The sequence below is a fragment of the Pyrgilauda ruficollis genome, unplaced genomic scaffold, assembly GCF_017590135.1.
Source record: "Pyrgilauda ruficollis isolate IOZ18807 unplaced genomic scaffold, ASM1759013v1 scaffold141, whole genome shotgun sequence".
In the NCBI taxonomy this organism is placed as follows: Eukaryota; Metazoa; Chordata; class Aves; order Passeriformes; family Passeridae; genus Pyrgilauda; species Pyrgilauda ruficollis.
Window position 1 is genome coordinate 479225 of NW_024512655.1, and position 16943 is coordinate 496167.

The 16943-nt window shown below is 42.3% G+C and overlaps 1 protein-coding gene across 4 annotated transcripts in view; it reads right to left on the reverse strand.

Annotated features, from left to right (window-relative positions):
- UBE4B (ubiquitination factor E4B) overlaps positions 1 to 16943 on the reverse strand; it is a 31523-nt gene that overhangs the window by 11797 nt on the left and 2783 nt on the right. The window contains exons 2-16 of one of the 4 annotated variants that reach the window (XM_041460250.1): positions 14254 to 14440; positions 12061 to 12196; positions 11473 to 11560; positions 11059 to 11203; positions 10272 to 10500; positions 9402 to 9812; positions 8435 to 8548; positions 6075 to 6216; positions 5492 to 5592; positions 4697 to 4811; positions 3044 to 3127; positions 1418 to 1474; positions 940 to 1056; positions 732 to 830; positions 172 to 285 (exon numbers count right to left, since the gene is read on the reverse strand). In XM_041460250.1, coding sequence (XP_041316184.1) covers positions 172 to 285; positions 732 to 830; positions 940 to 1056; positions 1418 to 1474; positions 3044 to 3127; positions 4697 to 4811; positions 5492 to 5592; positions 6075 to 6216; positions 8435 to 8548; positions 9402 to 9812; positions 10272 to 10500; positions 11059 to 11203; positions 11473 to 11560; positions 12061 to 12196; positions 14254 to 14440 — 2139 coding nt within the window. Of the gene's footprint in view, positions 1 to 171; positions 286 to 731; positions 831 to 939; positions 1057 to 1417; positions 1475 to 3043; positions 3128 to 4696; positions 4812 to 5491; positions 5593 to 6074; positions 6217 to 8434; positions 8549 to 9401; positions 9813 to 10271; positions 10501 to 11058; positions 11204 to 11472; positions 11561 to 12060; positions 12197 to 14253; positions 14441 to 16943 lie in introns of those variants that run through there. The other 3 variants (XM_041460251.1, XM_041460252.1, XM_041460253.1) reach the window with 3 other exon arrangements.

Consider the following 16943-nt stretch of genomic DNA (forward strand, 5'->3'; position numbering starts at 1 on the left):
GATTCATTTCAGAAATGGAAAATGTATTGAAGCAAGGAAGACAGGGCTTCTTGCCTGTGGTAGCAGGCACTCAAAATTCTTTTGTCCTCCATTGCAGACCACCACTGCATGAGCCATCTGGTGCTATTTGTGGCTGCATGAATCACAAGGAGAGCATTTCCCTTTATTTACCTGCATTTGGGCCTTTTTCATGTTGGCATTGACCACGGCTGCCATGTAGCCGAGAGCCGCCTCCCGCGTGTCCCCGTTCAGCAGGACACTGTGCAGGATCTTGAACAGCTCTTGCTGCAATTCAAACAAACAGCTCTCAGCACCACACTCCTGCTTTCTGTTAGTCTGTATTTTTATGTTCTACAACATTCAGTATAACTTCTGTTATAGTCTTATCACCACCTTTATATGCATGTTAGTCATGACATTAGTTAAACCAAAGATGTAAATCCAGCAGTAGTGAAACACACTACTAACAAACACAGTATGTTCTTACTCACCCTTTAACATGATCTGTAACTCATGACAATCTGATCTGATATTCTCTGAATTGGCTTACAGCCTCACAGAAATATTCCTAGCACTCTAATTTTTTCCCCAATTCATTTCAGCCATGTCCTGATGTGGTTTATGTGGTTTAAAACAGAAGCAATTTTTTTCTAGATTATATTCTTCACCTATACCAAGACCAAAAAACCCACATATTATGCCTTTTTTTTTAAAGGAATGAGAATACTTACCCTTGCTAATTCCAGGTAATGTTGCAAGGACTGGCTAACAACCCGGGTGTTCTCAAGAGTAATGGCAGGCCCTGAGAAGTACTTTTCAACTACTTTGTTCTGAAAATAAGATGGATATTGGCAAATGTATCGAAATGTTCTGGGGAAGTAAAAAAACCCCTCACAACGGAAGAACCCCACCACGTCAACATCCTTCTGTGACACTTACATCATCTTCAGCAAAGACAGACAGACTGAAGAAGGCTCCAAGGTAGGAAAGTCTTTGCAGTTCTCTTCCTGCACCTGGGCTTAAAGATTTAGGCAACCACAAGGGCAAAGAGACAACCTAAAAACAGGAGAAACAGCAAGTTCTTCAAAGCTGCTGTGTCAGCCATCCTGCTTTGTCACCTTGCAGTGTCTGCCACACACCCTCCAACCTCCAGCCCTCAGTCATGCTGATGGCAAAATGAAACCATCTCCTCAGTATTCCAGCAACCCAAGCAACTCGTGTCTGTCCCAGTTTTAATGAATTCTCAGGGTAAAGGACTCCCTCTACCAGCCTAATTTAAACTATTGTTTTGCAGGAGAGGCTCCAGTAGCTCTTGCTTAGAGTTCTGGAGAACATTATCAACAGGGATTGTACACCACCACCAAAATAAGTGAAATGCTTCTTTTAACTAGAAAAGACTCAAACTGGAGACACTCACCAAACTGCACATGGGGTGTGTTTTCCCAAACTTGATTTCACAAAGTTCACATAGTGCCTATAAAGAAATCCCAGTAAAAATTACTTTTTTGAGTAATTCTTAAGTAACCTGTCTGCAACAAACAAGCTTACTATGACAGACTGCTGAAAGAGCAGAACCTTTGTTGCTCTACCAGTGGAAAAACTTCACAATCACAGTGAAGATGCCTAAAGAGAACTAAAGCACACCCTGCTCCCATTTTAGCTTTTCCATCTGCTCCAAGTTGTCTCAAAAGAGCCAACATGTCTCACAGGATAACAAATTATTGCACTTATTTCAAGGATTAGCTGTGCAAATTGTTGTTTGCTCAGAACATGACAATGCCTGTGCTGGACTCCTGACCTGCCCTATTAAAACCAGTAACAATAACAAATAGAGCAATTGTTTAATCCATACACCAAGGCCTTTGTCTTCTAAATCAGAGTGGAAAAACGTCAAATGAACACAGAACCCAGGAACAAAGAACCCTATCCAAGATCTCCAGCTCACTTTCAACTGCAGCACAGAAAGAAGCAAGCAGTCATAGCAGAGATCTCTGGAAAGACAAAGGCACTGCTGGCTGTCCCACTCGTGCTGTGTTACATGTTCTCACTCCTCAGTTGCACTACAGTGAGTGACTACTATTCCATCCTTTTGTTGCACACTCTGCCAACTAGAGATAAGGAAAACACAGGCTCATTTTCAAGCAGTCCTTCTCTGCAGCCAACAGCCAAATTTGTAGCGGTTCACAGATTGGGAGGACAACAAAAAAGCAGGAAAACACAAAACCAGAAAAATTAATGTTTTTTGCCAAGTACCATAGTTACTTAATCAGTTTGATTTGCAGCACCTCAGTCCAGCTGATTTCCATAAGTACAAATTAAACCTGAGATTCAGCAGCCTTTTTTGGCATCATACCCTGAAGATCCTAAAAGGATCTGAAGGTGTTAAGCTGACAATGCTCAGTTTACCAAGAATCCAACTGGCTCCTTGGTGGCCAAACACACTTTGCAAAAGACTGGTTTGTTTTGTCAATAAAAGCAGTAGGAGGGAAGCAGACCTAGGTCTAAAGTAGGAATTTTAAAAAGACTAAAAATAACCCCCTCAGCTTTTCAGCCAGGGAATATTAAGATATTTTTCTCAGCAGATAAGACTGCAATTCAAATAATTTGGGGTTTAATGCAACCTAATTGAATTTCTTCACATACAAAAGTTGAGTCTAAACGTAGACTGGTATGGATATTGGCTGTTATTCCCCAGACTTAAACTGAGAGGAGTTTATTGGGATTTTATAACCCTCCACAGTACTACAGTTGTGCATGATGACATCCACATGTTTGATAATTCTACATAAAGCAATACACACAAACATTTGAGTAGTCCACTATATAAGCAGTCTTCATTAAGCTTCAGACATTATTGGCCTCGCACTCTACTGAATTTTTAATGTTCTTTACACATCTCAGGCCCCATTAATCTTCTGACAGAGTTTAACAGAAATCCACTAACCAAAAAGAATCCCCAAAATGCTCAAGTGTTATCTTGCTTAGAATCTGCATGTTATCAGTGAACATAAAGAAAGTGCTTCTAGAAATGGACAGTCCTTACCATAAGGGGATATTTAAAATTGTCACTATCAAGGGAGCTCTCTTTGGAAGCCACAGCCAGGCCTTGTAAGATGGGAATAAAGATCTGTAAAAACATAAGTAAATGACTTTACTCAAGAACAGAAAGCAATCAAATGACTCTATTGCCATACAAAGCACGAAATGCCTGTCCATTCTTCACATAGTGCAACTCACACAAAACAAAAACTAAGGTTTGTTGTTTTTTTTAATTTGTATTAGTTAAGCCCGAAGGCTTTAGAGAGTAGTCAAAGCTAAAACCCAACTGTTTGCTGCACTCCAAGCAATGGGGTGCTGCTCCACTGAGCTCCCTGCATCTGTGCAAGAAGTTCTCTGTGTGTTGTAGACACAAACAAGAGCACAGGTTCTGTACAGGTGTCCAACAACCTACTGCCCAAATGGGGAATAATTTATGTGTCTGTACACTTGGGGCAGTAATGCAGCTCTAATTTTGCATGATGTGTAAGTTGGTAAAGATAATAAGCAGCAGTCAAGGGTTGTTAGGAAAGAGGAAGTGACTTGACAGGAACTTATTAATGAGAAGTAATTATACCCATTTAGTAAGTTCCAATCACACTGTTCTGACAACTACACCCTCACAAAATAAACACATAGTAATTCTGCAACAACAACAGGAGTCCCACTGAATTTTAAAGTATATTGTGTTGCTCCTGGGAGGAGACAAAAAATGTTATTAAAACATTCCAGGAAAGCACTACACAGATGGCCCTGTGCTTCAGCTCCAGGAATGCTGCTCTTCTCCAGGACAGAACCTCTAACACTTTCACAACTGCTTTTTGTCAGTCCTAAATGTACTTTCAACTACATGAACCTCTACTAAAAGGAGTCCAGACAGAAACATAAATTATTAACAGTTACTTGCACTACACACAAAAATTATCTAATGTCATTCTCTGCAAAACTGGAAGGGTCAAATGCCATTTCAAAGGCCCCTTTAGAGCCAAATCACACCATACTATGGGAGTGCTAATGAGAGACAATTACATCTCACTGATCTGCTTTACAGCATACAGGCTAGAAGTTTGCTAGTTTTGTTATCTTAATTATTTTTCATCTCAGTGAGCTACTCTGACACACAGAACAGACCATCCCATGTTTCTCAGTCATTTCCTATGTAAACATGAAGAATTACTGGACTAGGATTTGTAAAGTGCTCTTAGCACCTTACATACAAATTATTAAAGATGCAAAGAAGGGTAAAGATGGCAAGGTGGAAGACACCATAAATCTGAGTAGGATTACAGAAGATTGCTGTCTTAACACGTACATTTTTAGCAATTTTGTACAAAGGGATGAAAACCAAGATCAATCTTGCAATATAAGCCTGCACATTCCTACATGTATGCCAGCACTCCTACATCAGTGCTGCTGCTTATTAGCAAATACACTTTTAATACTTAGAACCAGCAAATACTGAAAGTCAGCCTTTTTCACAAAATGCTAAATGAGTTAAAAAAATAACAAAACCAAACTCCAATTGCTTTAACAGGCTGCTAGTCCTAGAGGTAATGGGTAGAGGACTACAAGACACTGACTAAATGTCTGGAAATCCACTCTCTTGGACACTGCAAATTGTAAAACCACGTGCTACAGCTATTTTTGACCTATGCCTTACCTGTTTGAACACCTCTTCATCCTGGTAAGTTGTTCTCACCAGTTCTTGAATGAAGCCAAATGGGAGATTCCTACACAGCATATATGGTACCAGCAGAGACTGCTGCTGCAATGACCTTAATTTGTATTAAAAAAAAATAAAATCTACTGATTATCTGCAGTAGTATTCACAAAAACGTCAGAGCAGTCACATGCAAGGATGTGTCTGCAAGCACATCATCAATGCCTGGAAACACCTATTCCTTTCAGAAGTAACTCATCTTGCCTGCTCAAGTTACTTGGGGAAAGGTTATTCTCTAACAGATGCTGCTGCCAACATCCCACTTCAGTTAACGAGGCTGGAAGAAAACAACAGCTTCTCTGTGGTCATTGGCTGCTCATCCAACCCCCTCTAATAAAAAAAACCCTTTGTTAAGCTCAATTGGTGAAGGAACAACATTTTTTCACATGGGTTTTTCCTGATTAAAAAATAACCTAACATCAGTATTTTCTGAATTAATGCAGTCATTACTTTTAAGATCACTTTTAACTGCTTCCTAGCATTTTGAAAGAAGGGTCTCTTTTCTTCTCAGTTCCTGATCCCCCATTTAAACTGTCCTGGCTGATTTTACCCAAATGCAGTTAGAAAGCACTCAAACTGCTCCCCACCAACTCACCACTTGTAAAGCAACAAACTATTCCTCTGGCATATAATTCTCCTGCTCCAGCAACTGATCTGAGTTTTCTTATCTAATCCTCAGAAGGGGAAAAGGACCCTGGGACAGGAACTCTCATGATTAACATCAGCTGGATTTACCTTGGTTGTGTTAAGGATCCCTGTAGCACCAAAGCAGCATGTGAAATGCACTGGGATCTGATGTTGCTCAGTAACTGGCTAACTGTTGGCTGGCTACACATCTGATAAAAATAAGTTTATTTTAACACAAATCAGAAATTAAATACAGAACACACAGGAAAGACCATAAATGTATTTGTGCAGTATAAATGTAATATGCACACTAAGATTAAAACTACTCCAGTTAAAACCTTCCAGATTATGTATAAATAGTGTTGGTTGGTTTTTTTTTCCCCAGAAGCAAAAGCCTGGAGTAGAATACAGAACACTGACAGGGAGCTGGTCTCACAAAAACGTTTTACATGGAATAAACTTGGCTAAAATGTAGTAGATCAAAAGGGGAAGGATGATTTCTAAGAGTGCTTATTTAAGAGATATAAAATATATGCATCACTCAAATTTTATAAATTAACAAGAGTCGAAGGGCCCCAATAAATTCAATAAATCTGTTTTTACAAGTATCACTCCCACCAACTTTCCCCACTAATGAGTCAGAGGAGTGTTTGTGACAGCACTGACACAACCTCACTCATCTGAAACATACCTTTGGTGCTTTTCTCTCCTCTATTCCAACCCTGTCAAAACACTCAATGAGGTAGTTCAGCATCTCTGTCTCCTTACAGTTTTCAATGGTGAAGTGGTCACTGCAGGAATCGGAAACACTCGAGCTGCCAGAGCCTCCCACACTTTAAAACACACAAAAAGCAGAAACAAAGCATTCAGTAGAGTTCTTCACTTGTGCACAGTCAAACAATCCATGAACACTCCTCTCTCTGCCAATGCTCTGAACACTCCATCCCATCACACACACGGCTCAGTGGTTCAGGTAATTTCTGTGAAAAGTCAGGTCATTCCTGTGATCTGTGGACAGCTCTCCACATAGCAGCTTGTCCAGCCCTGGAAGTTCAGAGCTGTAAATGTTTTACTGAATAAGTGCCTCAAAGACAGCCACAAGGTGCAGAACTGATGGGAATCAGTAAATCCTGGTCTCACAATGCAGCAAAGAAAACAAACAGCCTTTGAGTGGCACCTGACACTCAGGACACCACAGCCCTTCCATGCCACTGCTCAGAATGGCAGAAATGTTAAACCCTGGTAACGCCACCAAACCACAGGAGGCAGGAGCCTCCTGCTGTGAGAAGAGACCTGGGCTGACAGGGCTACACACAACCACCTCCAGTGCCCTAAGGAAGAAGAATCAATAAAACAGAGGCAATACATCCAAGTGCTGCTGCTGCTTTTGACATTCCCTCATTCAAGATCGTTCCGTTTCAACTCAGTTCACTGCAGTTCAGTGAAATACATCATTTCATTGAGTAGCACAGCCTCAGTGGGGAAAACACTGATATTGTAAACACAAAAACTTAACCCACAAAACCAAAACCATTCTTGAGATGAGAGAAAGTGAACACAAAAGTGAGAACAGACACACAACTCTGAATCTCAGATTTGTTATCTCAATAAAATTCTTCTCCACATAACAGCTCGACAAAGCTAATTAAAAACAACATCCTCATTTTACAGAAGAGACTAGAGACATGATATATTCACTTCATGTAAATGAAATCTAAAAACCAGCAATTACTTGGATGGTCTACTGCAATTCTCAAAGAAAAGTCTGTGTACAGTCAGGACAGATTTGAATGAAGAGCAGTTTATAAGCCCCAGATCTTAAAGTGGAAAATAAGACTACTGGTTTCCTTAAATGCAGCTTTTAAAAGTATATTTTAAACTACAAACTGTGAGAACTGGAATTTCCTTTAAACTGTAAAATAATTTACATTTCTATAACTGAGCCATACAAATCTATTGTGCAAACTTTACAGTCCAACCAATAAATCCAGGAAAGGTTATTACTGCTCACATGCTGAGCTACCAGATGCTTAAGAAACACAACATTCTAATAGTAGCAGTCTCTGTTTGTGGAGAGATGTTTTCAGTTATTCAATTAAAACTAGCCCAAGTAAAACACAGCTCTATTGAAATAGTGCTCAGTAACCACAAAATCATGCACATGGGGTTTTTTAATGGTCTCTCTTTTAAACCTCTTGAATTCTCACATCCAGCTCAAAAAATACTCCTTTTAGAACATAAATTTATATGAAAACCTACTAGTTCTACAGTCATTCTGCTGAAGATTTCACTGCAGCAATAACTCCAACTATTCTAACACAAAGCTCACACACCCTTCACACACACTGAATGCCTTGGTGTTTTCAGCATGCCACTTGTTGCATAGCTGTACAGCTACTGTGTTTATATTCTAACAACTTACTGCTGCCTGCAAAATGCCAGGACACAATAAACACACTAAAACCCAGAAGCACAGCAGAAATCCTATCCAAAGCTTGGCAACTCAATCCAACATTGGGATGGAGTCGCCAACAGGACAAAAACTAAACAAAACAGTGGGGAAAATAGTCCTAAATTCCACATACACAAAGCCCTCCTACAGCTGTGTTATCAGGTTCACTCTCCTGAAATCAGACTGAAGTAGAAAAGAGAAGATGGTACTTGGAAGGTGCATGTTAACCCTTGCCCTCATTTTCCAGTTTTTCACAGGAAAACATGCCTATGATGTACCAGGGATTTAAAATTACAGCCGTGGGCAAATACTGTTCCTTCTACTCATACAGCCCAAGAGAAGCTCCTCTCAAACACCTCAGAACCACGTTCATTAGGCCTAGAAGCCTGTATGATGAACATTTCCCTTAGTCATGTCTCCAAAGGAGAGCTGACTAACTGCACTCATTACACATGTTTACACACCAACTTAATGAGCCAGCCAAGTCACATCCTCGGCTTCAGTTGTTCCCCAAATTACTTTGAAGATCACTTGACACTACACAGGCTGTTAGTTCCTAAACAACCAAACATGCAGGTTACATTCTCTTTCTTCAATACCTGGACCCAAACTGGACACAAGAAAAATCATCGTCTTCATTTTCTTCATCACTACTGTCCTCAGACACATCAGAAACAGCAAGAAGGAGGAGGGAGAAAGGGTTGTCGTATAAACTACCACAACAAAAATGGAAAAGGCCATCAGATTTTTTAAGCCAGAAGTAAACGGTAGCTTTTCTTTTTAGGTCCATCAAAAATCATCTTCTCTAAACGTGCAAACAACACGTAACTCCATGTTAGTAAAACCAGGACCATACTAACATGCTTTGTTACACTACTGCAAGTTATTCAGGTGTCATAAACACCACACATTTACAACTCAAAAACTGAAAAAGAACTTTTGAGACCAAATAAAAATTATGGCTAAAGTGGAATGTTTAGACATGACTGAATAATAAATATTACATTTCTAAGCTAATGACTTTAACGCTGTGGTCTCAAAACCATGTGTCTTTGTTTCTCCCTCCTGCAGGAACAAGGGATTCCAGGAACAGCCAAGAGAGGAAAAGAAGTGGTACTTAGCCTGGCATCCTGAAACATGCTGATCTGTAATTTAAGTCTATGCACCAGGGAATCAAATCCAACCCAGTCCAGCAAGTAACAGCATTCAACAAATTAACTAAGGCCCTACTGAGAAAACTGATTTTGGAGCAGGAGTTTTATGTGGTTTACCATCCAGCAGCAGCAACTGAACAGAAAGCTTATAGTTTAACTGGAATGGATCTACGAAGAGGAAGAAACTAAAACCATACTGCTACCTTTAAAGTAATTACATCACACCTCAAATGCACACAAGCAGGTCAAAGACACCTGGTTAGCAAGTCAAGGTATTAGCACAAACCCAAACGCAGAAATCAACTCGGGGTGAGTAGGGTGAGCTCAGCACAAACATAAGCTCTTCCATACTGCAGGCTGATGCCACACCCTGCAGAGCACACAGCAAACACACTCTGCTCTTGTGCAATACCTAGGAGGGATCCTGCTCTGTAAGGAAGGACGCCTGCGCAAGGCACCGGGTGAAGCAGTAAACAAAGGTGGGCCCATGGCTGTGGGCCTGTGTCTGGATGTGATGGCTGGCATGGCTGGAGGGCCAGCAGCCACGGCTGGAGGACTTGGAGAGCTAGATGGGATGGAAATGCTCAGGGAGCGCGGGGCGGCAGCGGCAGCAGAGCCTCCGGAGTGCGCCACGGTGTAGGGGCGGTACCGCGCAGAGGAAGGCTGAGTCCACGAGGGGCTGGCTGCTGAGAGCTGAGAGCTGACAGAAAGGGGAGGCACTGCTGGGGTGGCAACTGAACTGGCTGGTGGGGTAAGAGATGAACCAGTCATTGGTACATAGCTTGTGAAATTGGTAGGAGGAGCTGGACTAGTCCCATAGAGACTAAACCAGTTATGGGGGGAAAAAGAAAAAAAAAGAGCAACAATTTAGGATATGCAGAAAAAGGGTGTAAAAGATAAAATGAGCAAGAGAAGTTCTTGCCCTTCTGATGACTCTTCAGCAACATTTTTGCAGCTCACACACATTATTCTTTTCTACAGTTGTTCAATAAAACTATGTCACAATCTACACACTTTTAAAAATCATGGTCTTCGTGATGCAAGTTGGGGATACTTCTCAGCAGAAAACAGTTACGTGGCTTGAATCTATCAAATACATTCCTAGCCATGGCAGTGTAATCAAAAAGGGTAAAATGGAGGGACACTCACATGAAAAAGACCGAAAAACTTTAAAAATCCATTCTATTTATTGTTCTTGGGACACTTCTATGCCCTTTTCTCTCTTCTAGTCTACCAATGAGTATTCAAGTGAAATCAGCATTCAGTTACAATCAGAAGTCACCTGGACAACGAGCTGGAACCAAAGGAGCCCACATTACAGAACATGGGGCTGCTTCCAGGGTTGGAGCCCATATTTAAGATCAGGCTTCTGTCAGGAGAGCGGGCAGCTGCAGCAATGGGCTGGGAGGTGGCTGTCAGGCTGGCAAAGGGGTTCTCATCCCTTGCCTGGGTGGACATCATCAGCACTTCCATCAAAATCTGCCCGATCAAGTCCTTAAAATCTGAAAACACTGTTAAGAAGAAAAGAATCAATATCCTCTCCTCTGTCTTCATCCACACAGGAGTCAGGTGTAAATATTAGCAGAGAAAAAAAGGACAGAAACAGACTTCTGTGAATTGAGCACTGTTTGTGGCAAAAACAACGCACTGACACATCTGTAATTATCAGTGTCTACATTAACCTAAATTAACCTAAATGTGCAGCTACACAAAAAACACAGCCTTTACGGAAAACACAGAAGATCATAGATGACCTAATGCTCCTATAGTCACTTATTAAACTTGTCTTGTGTGTTCCACTCATATTTTCCACCCTGCTGTTGAGCTGGGCAAATTGTGTCAAAGAAAGGAAAACAAAACATGCACATACCCCACACATACACAGAATAGCAATTGTTTTACAGCTAACATAAAATATCTAGTCTATTACATAAAATAATCAGGTAATTTTTGCTCATCAAATCAACTGCTAGATTGTCTACTATGATGCCAAGACAATCCTTTAATTCACTAAAACATTTCTGAAAAAATAAACTGAAGCAGCCAGTGCCTCCTCCTCAGGAACCCACCTTCCTTTGGGTTCTGCTTGAACTGGGCAGAGAGTGAATTCAGGAAAATGACATCTCTGTCTCTGTCCTTCCAAGAGACTCTGAAGATCTTACAGACCAGCTGTAGAGCTTGTTCCTCTGACACTTCTGACCCCGACAGAGGTTCCTGGGGGAACAAAACAACACCTGATTTGCACTTGTATTAGTCAATGGACAATCAGGTACAGATCTAAGTTAAGAGGCTCCAGTTTAACTCATAAGGTCTGATCTCCTTTCCCTGCTGCCCCCAGCCCTGAGTGGAGGAGTGTCCCCATGCAGGCTGTGAGTGCCTGCCTGCAGCTCGGGATGCCCGAGGATCCTGCAGCTGCTGTGCCTTCAGGCCAGGCTTTACCAACTGACCTTATTACTGACAGGGCAGAAAAAGCCAAGGCTCACCTTGTCCGTCAGACTCCGCTTCTCTCTGCGATCGCTCTCATCAACCTCCATGTTCTCAATTCCTGAATCCACATCCACCTGGGACATACTGGAGGTGGAAATAAGAGAAAAAGCCCATTAACTTGTAGAAAGCTGTAGACAGTCCTCTGTAAGAGGTTGACTGACTGTCCCCTTAAGCAGATGCAGCAGAGAAAGCACTGCACAAACAGCAATTAAAATCAATGGTTGATAAATGTTTCTCATATTACATTAGAGTTCTAAATTTCTTCAGTAGGCAATACAAACTACACAGCTATCACATCCCACAACCTTTTTCTTTTAAATAGAGTAGCTGAATTATCCCCACCAGATGTGCTTATCTGTTAATGTCTAAGAAAATGTTTTGTCTTTTACCACTTTAGGTCAGGAATTCCCATTAAAACCAGGCTAGAAAAAGCATTACAGTGGTCTAAACAGTGTATGATTTTTAAGCATTAACCCTACTGCATTAACACAGCTGGGAGGGGGGGAGGCAGAGCCTTGTCCTGTAAGAGGTTTGAACACCAGCATTGTGCCATATTTGCCAGCTGTTACAAGCTCATTTTTTACCTTTTCTCACAGGAGACACTATCAATGTCCATGCTCTGAGACCGAGAGAGGGACTGAGATTGGGTTTCAAGGCTGTTTGATGGAGAACTGCTGAGGGAACTCACTCCTTCGCTGCTCTGGCTTCGGTGGGCTACTCCTAAAGAAAAGGCACCACCAAGATTACTGCTACAGCAGTGAGAAGGCACTGCATTATTTGGATGGAAAAGGAGAGGAAATACTGTTTTTCAATTCAGCTCTTAACCATTCTTAGCACTGCATTACCAAATAAACGTTAATAACCACATTTGACTACAGATAATCACATTTTCTACCTCTCCTTGTAGCAGCAATGTAGGAATGCTTACCTGCATTAAACAAAGATAATCTTGCATCCATGAAGTGCTCAGAGATTCACTCCTATAAAAACTGATCTATTACAAGGCTGCTGTGTCTACTACCTTAAGACATTGTCAGAGCCCCTCTAAAGACTGTCCTATCAGAACAGGACTTAACACTGGGCCATTACAATGGAGTTACATCATCAATTATGAAGGGGCAACAAATATTCCTTGAGTTCTTCATCTCTCCTCCTCCCTCTTCCCCAAAAAAAATCTAGCTAAGTCAGTGGACAAAAGAGACCAGAGCAAAGAGAGCCCACCAGGGCAAAGGACTGAATTGTTCTGCATTCCCTTGGGGTCTTACTTTTATAGCCAGGAAAATGCACTTTAACAGTGATGCTGCAGCACTCATTAACAGTCCTCGTCAACCTGCCATCTTTTCATACAGATCTTCCAGAATTTACTTGCATCTCTATTTTGCTAGATCAGGTACACAATAAAATACCTGACACCTAAAGCTCCAGTTGTCACTGATAACACTGGCTTTAGGTTTTCTAAGGTATTTTCAAAATACATACAAATAACGATAATTTTCCATGAAATTGATTCCTATGTCTGATCTCACCATGACAGGCAACTCCTTAGAACAATGGATGCTTACAAGGACACTATTCTGCTGGAGCTGCTCTCTGTGTGTCCAAATGAATTAAAATCCTCTGCAGTCACTTCAGTCTGCTGCTGAAAGGAACTGCTGCAAACCACAGAGCATTAGCTGAGTCTTCATTTATGCTACATAAACACACAAGATAAACTGTTATGAATATTTTTTTCCTGATCCACTCCCCAATTTAACCAAAGCTCTTACTCTGATGTGAAAAAGTCACACATTATTAAATAGCTGCACAAATGGCACTACAGGAAGCAAACACTAGAAACTCCTGCTTTGGGTCATCAGCCAATCCAGTCAGCACTGTGCTGGGGAATTCTCAAAACAGAAATCTCCAAGGTCTTCACTGTCTGAGCACTTCAAACCTCAATAAACCTGTCTGCCAATACCTGAGCATTTCTACCTCCAGGTACACAGTCCACACCTCCTGCTCTGCTGCCAGTATTGTTTATCCAGTTGTGCCCTAGGATGGATCAGGACCTCTTCTGTTTGAAAATTAAACATTTACTTTTCCTGGCTTAGTTTTCACTTGTATTAAGCCCACGATCCTCCTCATCACACAGCTGCCACGGACAGCAGAGGAACAAATGCTCCTTTCAGCAAGAGTCAGACCTCAGATGGATTAAAACAGCCATGTACCCACAGGCTGAGGGAACACAGTGAGTGAACTCTGCATCGTTCTTAAAAAGAAGTCACCTCCACCACTGGGTTGCTGCTTTAATTGGCAAAGGAATACAAAGCAGAAAGCAAATGCTTTATTCTTACACTGACAATGTCCAGTCACAGCTTGCTATTTTTAATTCTGCTGATTGCTAGCAACTAAAGATCAAAAATTAACTTGAGACTGATTGCTAGAATGGACCTAGAAACCAATCAATAGAAACTGTGTTGCAAGACTTGAAAGGGATTTTCCTGTCTCCTTGACACATCTTTTCCATAATATTGGGTAATAATAAACTTTATTACAAACTTTTTCAAGCTTTGGTAACCCATATTCTAAATGCCAAAACTCACTCACACCTGGAAAACAACTGTAAATGGAATAAATGGAAAACCATTTATTACTTGGAAAATTAAAACAAAAAGTACCTTCCTTCACCATTTTGCAACATTTGTTTCTGAAAATGACTTTCAGTAAGAGCAGGAGCAGAAGCAGCTGAGTGAGGAACGTGCACAGACACGCTGAGCACCCAGGAGCTGCCAGCCTACCTGATGCCCCGATGGGAGAGGTAGCTGGGGTCATGCTGTGCACGTTGAGGCCCAGGCTGTGCGAGGGCCCCGGCGCTGGGGCTGCGCCCGGCGGCCCCGGCGGGGTCTCCCTCTGCGGGGACGTCAGCGGGGTGGTGGGCTGGGACGAGGAGCCTCCCGCCAGCCGCGCCAGGCGCCTCCGACGGATCTGCAGGGAGAGGAGCGAGTGAACCCCTGCCGGGGAGGAGAGAGTGAGCCCCTCTGCCGGGGAGGAGAGAGTGAACCCCTGCCGGGGAGGAGAGAGTGAGCCCCTCTGCCGGGGAGGAGAGAGTGAACCCCTGCCAGGGAGGAGAGAGTGAACCCCTCTGTCAGGGAGAAGAGAGTGAACCCCTGCCGGGGAGGAGAGAGTGAACCCCTGCCGGGGAGGAGAGAGTGAACCCCTGCCGGGGAGGAGAGAGTGAACCCCTCTGCCAGGGAGGAGAGAGTGAACCCCTCTGTCAGGGAGAGGAGAGTGAACCCCTGCCGGGGAGGAGAGAGTGAACCCCTGCCAGGGAGGAGAGAGTGAACCCCTCTGTCAGGGAGAGGAGAGTGAACCCCTGCCGGGGAGGAGAGAGTGAACCCCTCGGAGAGAGTGAACCCCCTGTCACAGAGAGGAGGCCAGTGAAGCCCCTGTCACAGAGAGGAGCCCAGTGAACCTCCTGCCAAGCAGAGGAGCCCAGTGAACCCCCCTGCCAAGCAGAGGAGCCCAGTGAAGCCCCTGTCACAGAGAGGAGCCCAGTGAACCCCTCTGTCTCCTGCAAAGGCAAACACTGCAGCCTTACCTGAAGCCTGCTCAGCTGGAGGAGCTGGGCTGGCTGCCCTTCCTCTGTTCTGGGTCACAGCACTACAGTACCCTCCGTGTTCAAATTTTAAGTATGTATTTGCTGCCTTGGAAAACCATTTGCACTGGGAATGCTGTGTTTGTCCCTTGAGAGGTTGTGCAAGACCAGTTTAACGTTTACTGCTCAGCAGTTTCAAAACCTGCAATACTCCTCCCCATTTACTTTGGCATTTGACAAACCACGTTGATGCGATAAAAGGGACAACATGAACGTGACCTTTGCTTTAACTTCACACCACCTGATACCAACACACCCGTGCTAAAGAAGGTCCAGTTGAAAGTTATTCAAGACCATCACTGTCCAAATTAATCCAAAACAGAACTGCAACACCAAAAACATGCATCCTGTGTGCTGCACAGAAGCACCTTGACAAGTAAAGATAGAGTAAAAATCATCCTCTTACCACCTAGAGGCATTCCATCACAAAGAATTTTAAAAAGAGTTTTTGCATGTTCCTTTTAAGGCAGAGAAGCATCTGCCTTCAAAATCCAACTACAGAAGACTATTACGAACCTACTTATTAAAACCAGTATGTGATCACATAACTCTACTATTATACATGAGAAATAGACAAAATAAAGCATACAAAACTAGATTTATGATGCTTTAAGCTTCACACAAAAAATTTATTTAATAAATTATTTATTATCACGGGCTGCCTTACAGGATCTGTGACCAAAGCTTACAACTTTGGCTTGAAATAGGCCCAAAATAAAATTATATTTGAGGATGTCAACTCCCTGCAAAAATCATCAATTCCTGTTATTCTCTTTGTATTATGACACTCAAGCATTGCACACAACTTAAAAGTTTTCATTTCTGCTCATAGTCCTAAGAAACTGCCAGGCAACTGACAGAGTGAACAAAAGATTTGTGTCAAGTCAATGTCTACACTACATTGCTGTATCATTTAATGGCCTGTGAAACCTACTCCAACAGGAAGAAGAACAGATCAAATTAAATCAGACTTCAAAAACTGTGGGAAAACAGTGTCTGGAACTACATCTCCCTCCACGACAGGTGTCACCACACGAACATGGAAGGCAGCTACATTTATTTAAGCCTCAAAAACATAGCTATGAATAGAATCTCTAACCCTTCCTCCTTGTCAAGCAAAATAGGGGAGCTTAATGCAGAAATAAATTGTTCAGCTTTGCCTTTAATAAAAGTAATACATATTAGGGCCTGCCGTTTCTTCACTTGTACCTCGTATTTCAATTTTTCAGTTTTTCATCCCAGGGCTTACCTGAAAAAACTCCAGAACTACCTCAGCCCTCTAAGGTGTAACTGAGAAAATGTCAGCTACATGTCCCCATATCTGAATGCAAATTAAGTGCTCACAGTTCACAAACACAACAAATACACACACAAGCACTCCATATATGCACCAGTGTCTGAAGGAGAAAGATGATCTCTTTTTTTGCACAGCTGGGGACTCAGGAGACACGGTTTGTTTGCACAACACAAGGGACAATCAAGACCCCAACCCAATGCCCTCACATAACACAAACCCCTCCTCAGAAATGTGGGAGCTCCCTCCAATAACCTGCTCCCATTTCACTGAATGACTCCCCAAATTACCACTCAGCAGCACAAAGCTGGGGGTCTCAAATAATGTTTTAGGGAAGTTTAGGGCATTTGAATAACGCCCAACCCTTGATTTCAGACTGGAGCCAGTGACATATGACAAAGCTGTTATGTGTCATTATGTTACCTAATAGTGACAAGGTTTTCAGTCCTGTTACATGGGCATTGCTTGCTCCACAGCCCATCTTCCCTGCAGAGCACAGCTCCAGAACACACAGATTAAAAGCCTAATTTAAAAAAAAA